This window comes from Peromyscus maniculatus, chromosome 21, assembly GCF_049852395.1.
Source record: "Peromyscus maniculatus bairdii isolate BWxNUB_F1_BW_parent chromosome 21, HU_Pman_BW_mat_3.1, whole genome shotgun sequence".
Taxonomy (NCBI): Eukaryota; Metazoa; Chordata; class Mammalia; order Rodentia; family Cricetidae; genus Peromyscus; species Peromyscus maniculatus.
This window is the reverse complement of record NC_134872.1, coordinates 38721701-38739055: the sequence shown is the minus strand read 5'-3', so window position 1 is coordinate 38739055 and position 17355 is coordinate 38721701. Positions and strand designations below refer to the sequence as shown.

Sequence of the window (17355 nt, the reverse complement as noted above, 5' to 3'; positions counted from 1 at the left end):
ACTCCCGGAGGGGCCTCATGCAGGCCCCAATAGCAAAACCAGTTCAAACCTTTCCTGCAGCTGTAGAGGAAATCCCTGCTCTGAGCGATTAAGTAACCAAATGACTATTGGAATAAATCATGCTGGTCAGGATAATGAAAAAGAGAGAATAGAAAATTCAGGAGAAAACATAAAGAAAATTTTTTGGCAAACTTCTATTAATGAACAGAGACCAAAATTAACGATAAAAATAAATGGTGTTTTGTTGTCTGGTCTGGTAGACACAGGTGCGGACATTACCATAATTGCACCAGAATTTTGGCATCCAGCTTGGCCTCTTCAAGAGGTAAACGTTCAACTGTTAGGAATTGGGACATTATCTGGAGTGAAACAGAGTGCAAGATGGCTGGAATGTATAGGTCCAGAAGGACAGAGAGGAAAATTAAAACCATATGTCGCTAACATAGCTATGAACCTGTGGGGTCGAGACTTGTTGCAACAATGGAATACTCAGATTAAAATCCCTCCAATCTCAGAAACAAATCATAAACTAGCACATGTTTCTGAGAGAAATATTAGAAGGCATTATTTTGAGTGGTCACCAGCCATCCATATTATACAGTAACAGGGCACAACAACTGATAATCCTCCAAAAATACCAACAGCTCTACCTTTAAAATGGTTAACAGACAAGCCTGTGTGGGTTCAGCAATGGCCTTTAACAACAGAGAAACTCCAGGCTTTAGAAGAGCTGGTAGAAGAACAGCTAAATGCTCAGCATATTGAACAGTCAACCAGCCCTTGGAATTCTCCTGTATTTGTTATTAAAAAGAAATCTGGTAAATGGAGAATGGTAACAGACCTTAGAGCAATTAACAAAGTAATTCAGCCGATGGGCTCTCTACAATCTGGAATTCCTTTGCCTACTCTGTTACCAAAAGGATGGCCTCTCATAGTTATTGATTTAAAAGACTGTTTCTTTTCAATACCCTTACAAGAAAAAGACAAAGAAAGATTTGCTTTCACAGTGCCTACTTATAATAATTCTCAACCCGTTAAAAGATTTCAATGGAGGGTCCTCCCACAGGGAATGTTAAATAGCCCAACTCTGTGCCAATATTTTGTACAACAGCCATTGGAAGTGATACGTAAAAAATTTCCTAAATCTATAATTTATCATTATATGGATGATATTTTATTAGCTGACTCAAATGCAGATACTTTAGAAAGAATGTTTGAAGAAGTAAAGAAAATTTTGCCTTGCTGGGGATTACAAATTGCTCCTGAAAAAATACAAAGAGGGGATTCTATTAATTATTTAGGATATAAAATAGAGCTACAAAAAATTAGACCCCAAAAGGTGCAAATTCGGAGAAATAGACTACAGACTCTTAATGACTTTCAAAGATTATTTGGAGATATTTCTCATCTACGAACTATTGTTGGGGTAAAAAATGATGAACTGACTAATTTGTTCAAAACCTTAGAAGGTGACAAGGACTTAAATAGTCCAAGAGAATTATCACCTGAAGCTGAGAAAGAATTGGCCTTGGTAGAAAAGAAAGTACATGAAGGGCACGTGGATCGTATTGATCCAAAGCTGGATTGCATTTTGGTTATTTTACCTTCTAGGCATTCCCCTACTGGAATATTAATGCAGAGGGAAGATATTATATTGGAATGGATATTTTTACCAAATAAACCAAATAAAAAATTAAAAACTTATGGGGAAAAAATCTCTGACTTGATTTGGAAAGGAAAATTGAGACTTCGTCAATTAGCAGGAATAGACCCAGCAGAAATTGTCGTACCTTTAACTAAGGAGGACATTGAAAAATTATGGACAGAAAGTGAACCTTGGCAAAGAGCTTGCAGTAATTTTTTGGGAGAAATTAACAGCAAATATCCCAAAAGCAACAGAATTGATTTTATAAAGAGAGCTGATTGGATCTTGCCTCGAATTGTACGGCAAAAACCCATATCTGGAGTTCGTACATTTTATACAGATGCCAACAAACAAGGAAAGGCAGGTTACAAATCAGAAAATTTAAGTAAAGTGGTACAAAGTCCTTATAATTCAGTGCAAAAATCAGAATTGTATGCTATTCTGTTGGTATTAATGGATTTTTCAGAACCTCTCAACATAGTAACTGACTCTCAGTATGCTGAAAGAGTGGTGTTACATATTGAGACTGCAGAATTTATCCCTGATGCTTCAGAATTAACTTCACTATTTATTCAATTACAAGATACAATCAGGAAAAGGAGTCATCCTTTATATATAACTCACATCCGATCTCATACTGGTCTGCCAGGCCCTTTAGCACAAGGCAATGACGAGATTGATAAATTATTGATAGGAAATGTGCTGGAGGCCTCAGACTTTCATAAAAAACATCATGTCAATAGTAAAGGTTTAAAAAAGGATTTTTCCATAACCTGGCAACAAGCCAAAGAAATAGTAAAGAAATGTCCTACTTGTTCTTTCTATAATCAAACGCCATTACCAGCAGGATGTAACCCAAAGGGTACTCAGAGGAATGAAATTTGGCAGATGGATGTGTTTCACTTTGCAGAATTTGGAAAATTGAAATATGTACACCACACCATTGATACTTATTCAGGATTTCAATGGGCAACTGCTTTGAGTTCTGAAAAAGCTGATTCTGTAATCACTCATTTGCTAGAAGTTATGGCCATCATGGGTATACCTGCACAAATTAAAACTGACAATGCTCCATCATATGTCTCTGTTAAAATGAAACAGTTTTTTGCTTATTACAATATAAAGCATATTACAGGTATACCACATAATCCTACAGGTCAAGCAGTTATAGAAAGGTCAAACAGAACTCTAAAGGATATGCTAAATAAACAGAAAGGAGTAACAAAAACCCCCAGAAATAGACTGCATAATGCTCTATTAACTTTGAATTTTCTGAATGCCAATGAGAAAGGAACAACAGCTGCAGAGAGACATTGGGTAATAGAAAAAACTACAGAATTAAATCAGCCTATATACTTTAAGGATGTGCTGACCTCAGAATGGAAACCAGGGTATGTATTACGTTGGGGACGAGGTTTTGCTTTTGTTTCTACAGGAGAAGATAAGCTGTGGATACCATCAAAATTGATAAAGGTTCGATTTGAACAAGAGAAACCTCTTAATTAGAGGAGATGATAGTTCATCAACCAGCATGAACATCCAATTTAAACTAACTTGTACAGTAACACATGCCTTTTCATTTAATCAGATAATAACTTGCCAAAAAGGAACATCCCCAAAATTAGTCTTGGGGAAAGGTTTTTGTTTTTGTCTTTTAGGAGGATGAAGGTTAAGGAATCTGAAGAACACAAGACAAATGAGACAACTGAAGAAAAGGGACAAATCATCTATCCCAGGAAACAGAGTATATGGGAGTATATGGCATATGGGTATATATTATCTAAAAAATTTTATGTCTTCTTAAATGTTTGTTTCTGCTTTTCTCTAAAGATTTAACACTATTGGTTTTCTAATAGTCCCAGTTCAATTAAAATTTAAAGCTGACTTTGGAGTTGGAGAATGGCTCTCTCCTTCTTCAAACTCAAGCATGTTGTTAAAAGGAAAATGCAAACTCCCTGTATCATGCCAGAAAGAGCCATTTTCTGCTATGGGACAGGACAAAAGCCAAATTAATTAAGGGACTATTCTATTACTAATCTCAACTCTTTGATTCTATTCTGATACATTTTAAACTTTGTTAAGATATGAATGGTCATATAGAGTACTAACTAATTCTAGAAAAAAGGCTTCAATTAGCTGCATATATATGTCTTTGTGTTCGAGTCTCTTATCAGTTTTCTGCAGGAAATCACGGCCAGGCCTAACATCAACTGAAGTCTCCGGAAAGAAGATGGGGCCCCACAACAACAACAACAACAACAATTCCACGTGGACAATAATAATATCACTGAACTGACAAACATCATCTACAGATCAGCTTTGAACTACAAGGTGCTCAGAGTAATTTTGAGATGACTAGCTGAGATGATCCAGTCTCAAAGACTACTTAAATAAGGACTTGAGATAAACCCTGAACTTTGGCTTTATACACAGACTGGATAATAATGAAGGATATAGTTACCTTTCCTAGAATTTGACAAGTAACCTAAATTTTTCTTTCAGGATAAAGATAACTTCGCCCATACCCAGCAGGAAGCAATTTTAAGAATGACGCCCACATTCCCAAAGAGGTGGTGTGGGGCGGGTGGTTTTTTTTTTTTTTTTGGTTCTTTTAATGGGTTTTGGGTCTGGGATAATTTTCAATCGTTTAGGGGGGTTGGTTACAAGTTGTTGTCAAGGGTTAGGAAAAAGGCTAAGCAAAGGAGATTAGATTTAAGGTTCTTGTTAAAAAAAAAAAAAAATATGGTATGTACTCACTCATAGGAAGATGCTAGATGTGGAACAAGGATGACTAGACTGCTACTCACATCACCAGTGAGGCTACCTGGAAAACGGGACCCCAAAAAAAGACACGGAGAAATGGACAAGATCTACATGAATAGCCTGGTCATGAGTGGGAACAATGAAGGGCGACAGTCGAGGGAAAGAGTGGGAGATCCTAGCTGGATCAAGAAAAGAGAGGGAGAACAAGGAATAGGAGACCATGGTAAATGAAGACCACATGAGAAGGTGAGAAGGGGAGGAAGCAGAGAGCTAGGGAGGCCCACGAAGATCCACAAAGATACCCCCTCAAAAGACTGCTGGCAATGGTCGCGAGACGGCAGGAACTGACCTACTCTGGTGATGGGATGGCCAGACACCCAAATAGTGGTGCCATAAACCCCATCCAAGGACTGAGGAATCTGAAGGCAGACATCCACGGCTGGTCCCCTGGTGGAGCACTGGGAGTCTAATTAGTGAGTAAGAAGAGGATTTATATGAGCGAGAATTGTTGAAGCCAAGGTTGGATAAAGCACCAGGACAAATAACCAAATGAATGGAAGCACAGGATCTATGAACCAAAGGCTGAGGGGCCCCCAACTGGATCAGGCCACCTGAACGGGTGAGACAGTCATTTGGCTTGATCTGTTTGGGAGGCAGCTGTGCATTGGTGCCAGGTCCTGGGCTCGTTGCATGAGTTGGCTGTTTGAATCCTGGGACTTATGCAGGGACACTTGGCTCGGTCTGGGAGGGGGGAATGGACCTGCCTGGACTGAGTCTACCAGGTCAACCCCGGTCCTCGGGGGAGACCTTGATCTGGAGGAGGTGGGAATGGGGGGTGGGCTGGGGGGAGGGGTGGGCGAGAGGGGGAGAACAGGGGATTCTGTGGCTATTATGTTGAACTGAATGGTGTTATAAAATAATAATAATAATAATAAAACCAAAAAAAAAAAAAAAAAAGAAAGAAAAGAAAAGAAAAAGACAATTACTAGTTTTAAATACTTTACATTATTACCAACTATTAGGATATAAAGAAATGAAAGTAGTTAGACATTACAATAGAAATTGTAGTCATATTAGATATGTTTTAAAAAATTGAGCAGATATATTTTAGACAGGTCATCTTCAAACCCTTCAGAGATCTACAGAATATGGCATTTAAAATGTTTTAATAACTTAGAAATTTTTCTTTTTTGAGACATGTCGGCTCCTGGCAGTACCAATCTACTTCAGAGAAAATATGGGCATTGAAGAAACTGCATATGGAGTTAATTTTCATTGTGGCAAAAGTTAGCCACTGGACAACAAAGTATCCTCAAATCAACAGAAAAAATGGACAGACAGAACATGAAACAAAGGACTACCAATTCCTGCCAAAACAAGTGTGGTTATGGCTTTATCAAAAGGCATCTTCTGAGGCCAGGACAATATGGCACCATCCCTGAAGTGGCCTTCACAATCTGGAAAAGGTACAGTGCCCTTTTCTTTGAAGGCAGCTGAACAGGCAGTGGGCCGATGGCTTCTGTTGTGCAATGGAACAGCAACTGAAAGCTCACGCCTCTCAATAGTAGACTGGCATTTAATAGAGGGATGTGGAGAAGGGGATGCTTAGATGAAGCCATATATACACAGCCAAGAAGAATGGACAGCTGAATTAAAAAACCATCAAAAATTTCCAGAATTTAAAATCCTGAATCATGACATGACACTAGTGGAATTCAGGTGTTTCTGGTACATGGACTGCTCTCACCCAATGTGAGGTTGAACTGTTGACCTTGTGTACAACCTACTTCACAAATGAGTCTGTCAGATACCATAAGCCTATAGGCTGAAGATGATGCCCCAACACTGTGGAGAAACCTCAGGTGACTGTCCAGGCAGCTGGCTGTTTCTGTCAACTCACAAAATTTTTGGAAGTTGCTTTTGTGCACTTCCTGTTTTTATTTTTGTTAGCTAATATTATTTCCTTCTTGGGTCTCTGAGGGAGTTGAAGATTAGTTAGTTATAGTTGAAGATTAATTAGGATAGAAAGTGAATTAGATACATTTTGGACTTACTAAAATAGGATAGATAAGGGAATTATTTTCTCTGATTTGTCAAATACAAATGGACTAGACATCGTTTAGGTATTTGTTACTTGTATATATTGTATATAGTTATTGTACTTTTGTATATAGTTTTTCTTTTGTTAGTTATAACCTTTTGCCTTTTTTCTTTTTATTAAAATAGAAAAGGGGAAATGTGGTGATATTTTATTTGTACTGAAATGTTATTTTAATTTTATGTTAATAAATAAAGTTGCCCTGGGGTCAGAGCTATTAGAGCCATAGTAAGAGCGTGGTGGTTAGATAAGCTAGGTAGATTTCTGTGTGTTCAGGGATACAGCCAGTATTGGAGACATACGCCTTTAAGACCTGGAGGGCAGTACTTACAGGCAGTGATGAGGCAGTCATGTGGTTGGGTTTACAACCAATGAGAAGGCAGAACAGAAAGATTATTTAAACAGGGACACAGGAAGTACCTCCCTCTCTCGGGGAAGCTAGGAGCACTGCAGGAGGTAAGATTTTATCTCTGAGCTCTGACCTCTCGGCTTTTCTCTTTTACCTTGGCTCTGTGTTTCTTATTTTAATAATACGATTGGTTACATCTACACTACTACTGTAAAATCAAACCATTTTTTAAAAAGCCAAACAGCCGGGCATGGTGGCATATGCACATAATCTTAGCACGCAGAAGGCTAAGGTAAGAGGATGAGTTCAAGGACTACCTGAACCTGAACTACATGGTGAGACCTTGTCTCAAAGAAGGAAAAGGAGGAGGAGGAAGAAAGCCAAATATTTACCTGCAATAAAGAAATTAAAATTAATTTGAATAATTAATGACATTTACTTTGCACGAATTAAATTTCTACTTGCTGTTTAAAAAAATCTGCCAGCTCTTTAGAAAAGCCTTTTGAATACAATAACTTACTTGCCTAAACCAAATGTCACATCAATCAAGTGTCTGCTGACTAATAATATGGAGGACAATACCTTTCCTTGCCAACCCAGCATCAAGCTATCAATGGGTGTAAAAGTCTGTATCTATGCTTTATTTATTTGTTTGTTTATTTATTTATTTATGTTTGTTTGTTTGTTTGTTTTTAGAGACAGGGTTTCCTGTGTAGTTTTGGTGCCTGTGCTGGAACTCACTCTGTAGCCCAGGCTGGCCTCAAACTCACAGAGATCCACCTGGTTCTGCCTCCAGAGTGCTGGGATTAAAGGCGTGCGCCACCACAGCCCTGCTGTATCTGTGCTTTAAAAGACACACACACACACACACACACACACACACACACACACACACACACACGAGAGAGAGAGAGAGAGAGAGAGAGAGAGAGAGAGAGAGAGAGAGAGAGAGAGAGAGACTGACTCAACTAAACAACAATAATATCAGAAAGTACATTAAATCCCAAGAACATACTAGGTATCTACTTTCAGGGAATTTTTGTTCACTTGAAGAGGCACATCATGTTAAGTGCAATAATAAGGATACTTGTGAGTTAAACATATTTAACTAATTATCTATAGAGTACATACTATATTCAAGATATTACACTGGTCTTCTTCAGACAATTAAGTCACCTTTAAAAAAAATACAATCAACCCTTACCTCCCCCAACCTTCCCAAACCCAGTCTAAGCCTTTAAGAAGTAGCTAAAATTGCCGGGCGGTGGTGGCGCATGCCTTTAATCCCAGCACTCGGGAGGCAGAGCCAGGCGGATCTCTGTGAGTTCGAGGCCAGCCTGGGCTACCAAGTGAGCTCCAGGAAAGGCGCAAAGCTACACAGAGAAACCCTGTCTCGAAAAACCAAAAAAAAAAAAAAAAAAAAAAAAAAAAAAAAAAAAAAGAAGTAGCTAAAATTGCTAAATGCCTAATCATAATTCTTAGTCAGTCCTGTCTTAATCTTGGTCAAGTAACTACAGAGGTAACTTCTTTCAAAATTGACAGTTTACTTTAAAAATATAAATTGTGTGTGTCCCTCTTTGAAGAATATCCTATAAGTCATGAGTTGATTTTTTTCTGGTTTTTTTTTTTCTGTTGTTATTTGTTTTGTTTTGTTGTTTTTGAGACACAGTCTAACTAGATAACTTTGGCTAGCCTCAAACTCAGAGATCATCTGCCCTATCTCCTGAATGCTGGGATTAAAGGTATGCATCACCATACCGAACAATTTGTTTTTGTTTTTATTTATTATTATTATTATTATTATTTTTGAGACAGGGTTTCTCCTTGTAGCCCTGGCTGTCCTATAACTCGCTCTGTAGACCAGACTGGCCTCAAACTCACATAGATCTGCCTACCTCTGCCTCCCAAATGCTGGGGTTAAAGGTGTTCACCATCACTGCCCAGCCAACAATGAATTATTTTAACTAAATATGTTACAATGCCATTTATTATTTTTAATAGATCACATTAAGAAGCATAAGAAGTCATTATGGTTATAGTAATCCAACTTTTGCTGTGGCACTTTGTAAAGCATACTAACTTGTAAGATTTAAAATCTGAATTATCGGGCTGGAGAGATGGCTCAGAGGTTAAGAGCACCAACTGCTCTTCCAGAGGTCCTGAGTTCAATTCCCAGCACCCACATGGTGGCTTACAACCATCTGTAATGAGATCTGGCACCCTCTTCTGTATACATAATAAATAAATAAATCTAAAAAAATAAATAAATAAAATAAAATCTGAATTATCAAAACCAGGAAACAGCCGGGCAGTGGTGGCACATGCCTTTAATCCCAGCATTCAGGAGGCACAGGCAGGCAGATCTCTGTGAGTTCCAGGCCAGCCTGGTCTCCAAAGCGAGTTCCAGGAAAGGCTCAAAGCTACACAGAGAAACCCTGTATCAAAAAAACAAAAACAAAACAAAACAAAAGCAGGAAACAAACAACAATGAATTTTTTAACAAAAAGGAAAGGAATCTATAAATGTACAAAATATTTCCCTAGTTCAATCTTTTATCATGACTGGCCTGAATTTCAGAAGTATCTCCTATTCTTTTCTTTTGCCTACTACCATACACCAATTAAAGAAAGTTCTCTGAATGTCTGAGTGTACATATGAAATTAGAATATATTAAGTTGCTTTAAAATAGTGCTTATAGCTATAAAAATTGAGTTATTTTAATTTCAAAAGAAATTCTCTGAAAATGTAAAGTGAAAGTCACTCATGTCACTGAGAATGTGATGCCAAGGTGTCATTTGTGATGCCAGCCCTTCTCTCTGTCCCGCCTGGTTTCCACATCACCAGTGTATGCACCCCTGCTGCAGACACACTAGAAGACTCTTCCAGGACTGCTTTAGAACATTTTAGGGGAACTGTTGCAGTGTTATATTTTGTGTGTCACAAAATCCTCCTCAGAAAGATTCCTTAGGCCTCAACTGTAGGAAAACATACTTTTCCTTTGGTAAGCTGGTTTGTTCTTGGCCCACTAGCCAAAGAGTAGTTAACACTTTCTTTCTGCTTTCTTTAAAGCAAATGTGCAGTCCACCTTGCAGCAACCTGAACATAAATCTTGTGCTAAACTATCTGTTGTTCATCATTCTCATACCAGGTTTTCCGGTCACTGACAAAATACCTGAGAGAAGCAACTTAAGGGTGGAAACGAAGATTTGGACCACAGTTTCTGAGGATCTAGGAAGGGTGTGGCAGAGTTCTTCACATTAAGGCCATCCCAAGAAGCAGAGCACTCAGGTGGGTTTAACCCTAGTCACTCACTTTCAAAACCCAATCCCATCTCTCAAAGGTTTCACAACTTCCCAAACAAGGCCACCAGCTAGGGACCAGGTGCCCAAATACTTCCAGCCTGTGGAAGACATTTCACATTCAAATTGCCATACCAAATTTCTTTATTTTCCCTACCTTTCTTCTCTCAGCTACTTTGATCAACAGTATGCCATTTTGAAATAAACCAGAGGATTCGTCTGTCTTCACAGTTGTGTTGTGTGGGTTTTCTGGCGTGTGTGTGTGTGTGTGTGTGTGTGTGTGTGTGTGTGTGTGTGTGTGTGTACATGTTCACGTGTATAGACTGACAGGAGTGGAAGGGTAAATGTGCACATGTGTATGCCTGTGAAGGACAGGACAGGCGTTAATAAAGAGTGTTTTCTTTGATCGCTCCCCACCTTATATATTGAGGCTGGGTCCTTCAATTTAACTCAGTGCTCCCAGATCTGCCTCATCTAGCTAGTTAGCTGACTCCTGAGATCCTGTCTGTCCCTCCTGAGTACCACAGCTGCTGGAAAGCAGCCAGCCTACCCAGGATTTACATGAGTGCTGGGAATCTGAATTTCATTTCTCACACTTGAACAGCAAACCCTCTGCCTACCAAGCTATCTCCTCAGCAATCCCCCTTCAGGCTGTGAGTATGTGTGCTGTGCATGTGTTCACGTGTGTGCAGGCTGAAGACAACCTCAAGTGTCATTCCTTAGGCACTATACCCTTTGGCTTTTTTCTTTTTAGGTTTTTCAGGACAGGGTTTCTCTGTGTAGCCCTGGCCTTCCTGGAACTCAATCATAGACCAGGCTGGCCTCAAACTCAGAGATTCATCTGCCTATGCCTCCTGAGTGATGGGATTAAAGGTGTGCACCACCAGGGCCCTGACACTTTAGCTTTTTAAAGACAGGGTCTCTCAATGGCCAGAGAAACCCAAGGATATGCCTGTGCCCACCTCCTTAGAGCTGGAATTACAAGCAAACCTTACCATACCTGGCTTTTTTTTTAACACAGGTCCTGTGGTTTAAAATCAGTTTTTTGTATAAGCAATTCATTGACTGAGTTAACTTCTCAGCCCTATCTTAGTATTTTATAAAATGCACAAAAATAATTTATTTACTTGTCCTTTCCATTGATTTCTAAGCAACATAAAGAACTCCTTTATGCATCATGAATTGTGTATTCTGTACATAGTGTTCAATTTATTGTTAAGTGGAAGTAAAACGAATGGATCACCAATAAATACGTGAATACCCTGCTTGCCCAATAGGAAACTCTGCTTTTACTCAATTCATGATATAAGTACTTTAGAAGAGGAAGGTTAGGGTCCTCCATGCCTGGAATCTGGTATATGTGTAACACGCTGCAAGCTCCAATGGGCTTAGGTAGCTCTGCTCCTATGCCCTGCTGCCTGTAGTGCACAAGGACTCTCTTTGGGCAAAATCTACTTGGTGCTGCAGCTTTCCTCAGCAGGTATCACATGTCTTCACATCTCCAACATCCTGAGTTCTCTACCACAGCTTGGTTTTATCCTTAAAGCTTTGTGCAAAGTCCACTGAAGGACTCCCTGTGGGGAATCTGATCCTGCTCTACACTGCCTGGCTTCCTAGGCTTTTGTTAAAAATATTGGTGCAAGCCTCCAAGTTAACTAGAACTCCTTCATTCTGCATGCCTGCAAAATTAGTATTATGTAGATGATGTCATGTTCTGTCGAAAGCTCAAGAACTGGCACCCAATGGACCACAGCTTGAGTAGCCTTTGAGTGCTTGTGCACTGAAAACCCTCCCCAGGTTGCCTCGTTTAAAAGGGCACCCTGAGACTCTGTTCAAGAAAATTCTCTCAGTCTGACGTCCCGCAGCCTTTCATGAGTTGGGTCTCGCCCTCAAGGCACCTTTCCCATTGTCCCAGGGCAATGTGGAAGGGTTCTCCTCAATCATGCTACTCTCTTTCACAATCACAGCCACATGGTCCACCCTTGCTCTTGCTGCAGCTTTAATCACATTGCATGCCCCCAAACGGCATGTTTTCTACATCTTTCTGTTCTACTTCCTGGGCATCTCTACAAAGCAGCCTGAGTGCAGCCTGGTGGTGGTAGTGCACGCCTTTAACCCCAAAACTCGTGAGGTAGAGGCAGGCAGATCTCTGTGAGTTGAGGCTAGCTGGTCTACAGAGGGAATTCCAGGACAGCCAGGGCAGTTACATAGAGAAGAAAGAAACCCTGTCTCAAAAAACTAAAACTGAAGAGAAAAAACAAAAAAGCTATCTGAGCATAGTAATACCATAGCCTGGTTATTATGCAGTCTTGAAATTTCCTCTTCTAAGATCTGGAACTATGGCTTAAGGAACAGAGTGCTTGCCTACCTGTGCAAGGCCCTGGTTTGATTCCCACCACCACAAAAACAAGAACCTTTGGAATCTCCTCCACCAAATAGATTAGTTCATTACCTTTTAATTCAGTCTTACTCAATTGTTCTGACACAAGCAGAATGGGCTGGTTCACATATTGGTGGACCAGGAAGCAGCGTGCAGACTGGAACCATGGGCCGGCAGATCCTTCAAAGGCCAGTCCCCAGTGAGCTACTTCCACTAGCCAAGCCCCACCTCCTAAAGTCTCCACCTCCTAAAACAGCACCACAAGCTGAAGACTGACCACTAAAAAAAGAGCCCGTGGGGAACAATTCAGACTCAAATCAGAAGAGAGGCCTTGTTAGCAGAAGTAAAGTCCTGACTCTGCTCTGTCTCCTCTGATACTCCACTAGCATTAAGGGTGCTTCTTACTGTAGGGTAAGAGCAGATGTCTGTGTGCCCATTGTGGTCTCTATTGACATCAGAAGACTATGTACCTCCCTACTACCTGATGGGGAGTAAAGTCTTGGTTCCCTACTCAGTTTTCTTCGATACTACTCTTGTTAGGGGCAGAGGTAGGAAATGAGGTCAAGAAGAGGCAGAACTGAGGCTCCCTGTCACAGCCTGGCAAGGATTATAGTCTAGACTATTTCTGGTTTATGCTCGCAGGGAAGGTCTGTAGTTTTCTTTTAATCTGCTTGTTTTGGAGCAGGCAGTCACTATCTTAAAGTCGTCTGCCTTGTGCTTTTCTGGGATCCTTTTTTGCATGTTCCTACTGTCACTTCAAGTTGCTAGCCTACAAGTCTTTCTGGACTATACTGAGGAAGAGAAAATATAAGAACTACAACATGATGTTCTTTGTATGTTGAGGTTCTTTTACCAGTCTTTATTCTTGTCTCTATACTTTACATATTTGCTTATATCTAAATATTAGCCATTAAACAAATAATAATTAAGCTATAATCCACAGAACCAGAAAGGATAGGCATAAAGGAAGGGACTGGGGGGACACATGGATCTCCCTGGGAAGGAGAAATAGAACAGATTTTATGGGTGGAATGGAAGCAGGAAAGGGGGATATGGGAGAAGAGCATGAGAACAGGAGGATCTGGTGAGGAGGAAGAGGAGAGACGAGATTGAGGGAGTGAATGAGGGGAGAGATAGCTAGAACTGAAGGGCATTTGAGGGGTGGTATGGAAACCTAGTACAGTGGAAAGTCACAATAAAATGACTTCAAATGATATTCTGCTATACTCAGATTGGTATCTTATTCAACTATCATCAGAGAGGCTTCCTATGGTTCCTGTAGCAGATGGGAACAAATACATAGACCCATAGCCAGACATTACACACACAGAGAGAGACCTTGAAACACACAGCTCTAAACAAGATGTCTCCATCAAATCCCTCCCCTCAGAACTCAGGAACCCCAAAGAAGAGGAGGAGGCAGAATAAGTAGGGAAGACAACGGGGATGGAGGACACCAGGAGAAAAAGGCCCTCTTAAAAAAAACAAAAAACAAAAAACAAAACAAAAAAAAACTGAGTAAAGCTCCTATGAGCTCACAGAGACTGAAGCAGCAGTCACAGGGCCTGCCTGCATGGGTCTTCACCAGGTCCCCTGCACATATACTGTAGCTTTCAGGTTAGCACTTCTAGGGGATTCCTGTATGTGTGAATGAATAGGTCTCTGATTCTTGTACCTGCTCTTGGAGCTCTTTTATTTTTCTGTTAGTTTGTCTTATCCAACAAGATAAAGATGGTTTTTGTTTTATCTTATTATATTTTATTTTGTTATGTTTTGTTGTTACCTCTTAGAAGTTTGTTCTTTTCTAATGAGACAGAAAGGGGGTAGATCTGGATGGGAGAGGAGGTGGGGAGGTACTGGGATGAGTAGAGGGAGGGGAAACTATATGTAGATTATATTGTATGAGAAAAGAATCTATGTTTAATAAAAGAAAAAAATGTTATACTGTTTTATATCTAATGTTCACAGTTTGAAACTGTATCTAATAGAAGGAAAAAGGAAACGAAATGTTAAGTCTACTTTATCTTCCCCTAAAGTCCCTGCTTTCCTAACCCCAGACAGATTCTCATGTAGCCCTGGCTGGCCTCAAACTCACTGTGAAGCCTGAGGATTACCTTGAATGTCTGATCCTCCTGCCTCTACCTCCTGAGTGCTAAGATAACAGATATGTTCTCTGTGCCCAGTTTATGTCATGCTGGGGATCAAATCCAGAGCTTTGTGCATGTTAGGCAAGTACTCTACCAACTGGACTACATCTCCAGCCCCTAGAAGGTCTGTTTTAAGAGCCTTTATTGAACCATGTGCCAGGTACCATGAGAACAGATGATCTCAAACCTGCAGTGCAGAGTACTATATTCAAATCCCTGCTAACTTGAAGTTCAGAGAAATCCTAATTGTCATGTGCTAGCTAAGTGTCATAATTATTTAACCACTTGTTATTTTAACAGCAATGGAAATGCTATTTCACATGGTTGGAAATAGCTAAGTAAGATTTTGCATTAAAAAATAGCTGATCTGCCTGGCATGGCCTCATACCTGTAACCCCAGAATTTGCAGGGCTGACACAAAAGTATTGCTGAGTTGGAAGCCAATCTGGTCTCCATAGCAAGAGCCTGTCTTAAAATAAACAAACAAGCCTGGCGGTGGTGGCACACGCCTTTAATCCCAGCATTCGGGAGGCAGAGGCAGGCGGATCTCTCTGAGTTCGAGGCCAGCCTGGACTACAGAGTGAGTTCCAGGAAAGGCACAAAGCTACACAGAGAAACCCTGTCTCGAAAAACAAAAAAATAAAAAATAAACAAACAACAAAAAAACAATACCACATAGTTTTCTCACTAACTCTGAATCTATTATATCAAAGTGGTAATAAAAACTGAATTTTAGAATCTTTAGATTTAAGCAAGCTCTGAATTAGTAATTATTTGCCCTCAATTTTCTTATTTTAAAATACATCCACATCCAAAATTAATTAATAGAAGTATTTATTAATACATAAACTAGGACTAACCTGTAATTTCAGTGTAGAGATGAATCTATCTTGGGTTCTCACTTCTTGTTCTAGTTGGAGAGTATTCTGGTTTTTTCCAGCTTCAGAAACTGGAGCCCCGAGACCAAACTGATGTTCTTTGGTGGTAACCTAGTAGGAAGTATGAAAAATAATGGAGAGGCATTCCATTTAAAACAGAGCTGTGACTTTTTACATCAGTAAGCTTTGAAATTTACTGACATTCTATTTCATTCACATTTTCTATTGTTTTTAACTTCCCATCAGTAAAGCAGAGGATACCAAGCTATGTTTCTTAAGAATCTATAGTATAAAGCCTAGGGCTAGTGAGATGTTCAGCAGTTAAGAGTGCTTAATCAGAGGACTGGAGCTCAGATCCCAGCATTCACATTGAGGGGAGAAGCTCACAGATGCCTCCAGCTCCAAGGGATCTGATCTGATGTCTCCTTCTAGCTTCTGTGTGTACCCATGCATACATGTACTCATGCTCTCTCTCTCTCTCTCTCTCTCTCTCTCTCTCTCTCTCTCTCTCTCTCTCTCTCTCTCACACACACACACACACACACACACACACACACACACACACACACACACACACCTTTAAAAACAAAACAAAAAACCTGGTCAACAAGAGAGATACCATCCCTACATCCCTGATACTGGAAACCTAGATAACTAATCTATGCTAGTGAAATCATGTTTATTGGAGGAGAATCTGTTCATTCTACTAATCTACTACTAATTTACTAAACCAACATAAACCCTCACAACAATCTGTAAATATTTCTCCCTATAGCTACAGATATGTGTAGTCCTTACCCCTCATCAGGGAAACTTCTCTTTACAGCAGATGGAGATACTACAGAAAACCACAACCAATCAATATGCAGAGTTGTGGAGCCCAGTCCCAATGGATACATCTTCAAAACACTCCCACACATTGCAGAGGGACAGAAAGACTGTAAGAGCCAGAGGATCAGCAGTTTGCTGAGATTGTGTCTCCTAGTAACATCAGAAGTCACACCCATAAAGTCTCACCAACATGACCACCCAAGTGTGAGCTGAACAAGGATGACACCAACAAACATGTCAAATTGGACAGGGAAAAGCCCATGCGGTCTCAACCCTACACAGGACTATAGGCAACTGAGTAAAGCTGGGAGCAGGAGAGGTGGTATTCCCTAGAGAAGTGCCAACAATAGTTGTCCAGTGCCAAACTGTCAGCCCTGAAGAAATATATACAAGTAACATTATATGGACTCAACAGGTTATAGTTAGGAATATACATATATATACATATATATATACATATATAATAGCAATTGATGAAAAAAGAGACTATGAATTTGAAGGAGAGCTGGGCAGGAAATAGGGAGATTTTGGAGGGAGGAAAGGTAAGGATCGTGATTTAAATACAATCCCAAAAATTAAAAAAGGAAAAGAAAAGAAATTTATCTATGTTTTCCAAATAAAACGATGATAGTGAGTATGCTTTTTAAAGATGCATGAGAGTCTACCTCCAAACCTCTGTCAAATATGGTGGCCGTTAGTCACATGTTAGCTATTGCCATGGTATCGTAACACAGTTTGCTAGCCATCCATAAGGGGATACTTTCTCTAAAACATTTACAATTTCTATAAGTAAAAAGGCAAAAGAAATATTCTAACAGAAAAATTAGAAAAAGAATATGAATATTTACAGAAACATTCAACAATACCTTTTAGAGCAGTGGTTCTCAACCTGCATATCAGACATTTACATTATGATTCATAACAGTAGCAAAATTATGGTTATGAAGCAGTAACAAAACAATTTT

General features: G+C 39.8%; 1 protein-coding gene across 18 annotated transcripts in view; it reads right to left on the bottom strand.

Annotated features, from left to right (window-relative positions):
- The window catches only part of Tsga10 (testis specific 10), a 111417-nt gene that overhangs the window by 84488 nt on the left and 9574 nt on the right, over positions 1–17355 (bottom strand). For all 18 annotated transcript variants that reach the window (XM_076557457.1, XM_076557454.1, XM_076557461.1 and 15 more), the window contains exon 2: positions 15542–15670. Coding sequence is in view for 1 of the 18 variants with exons in the window: in XM_076557446.1 (XP_076413561.1) it covers positions 15542–15670 (129 nt within the window). In the remaining 17 variants the exon portion in view is untranslated. The remainder of the gene's footprint in view (positions 1–15541; positions 15671–17355) is intronic.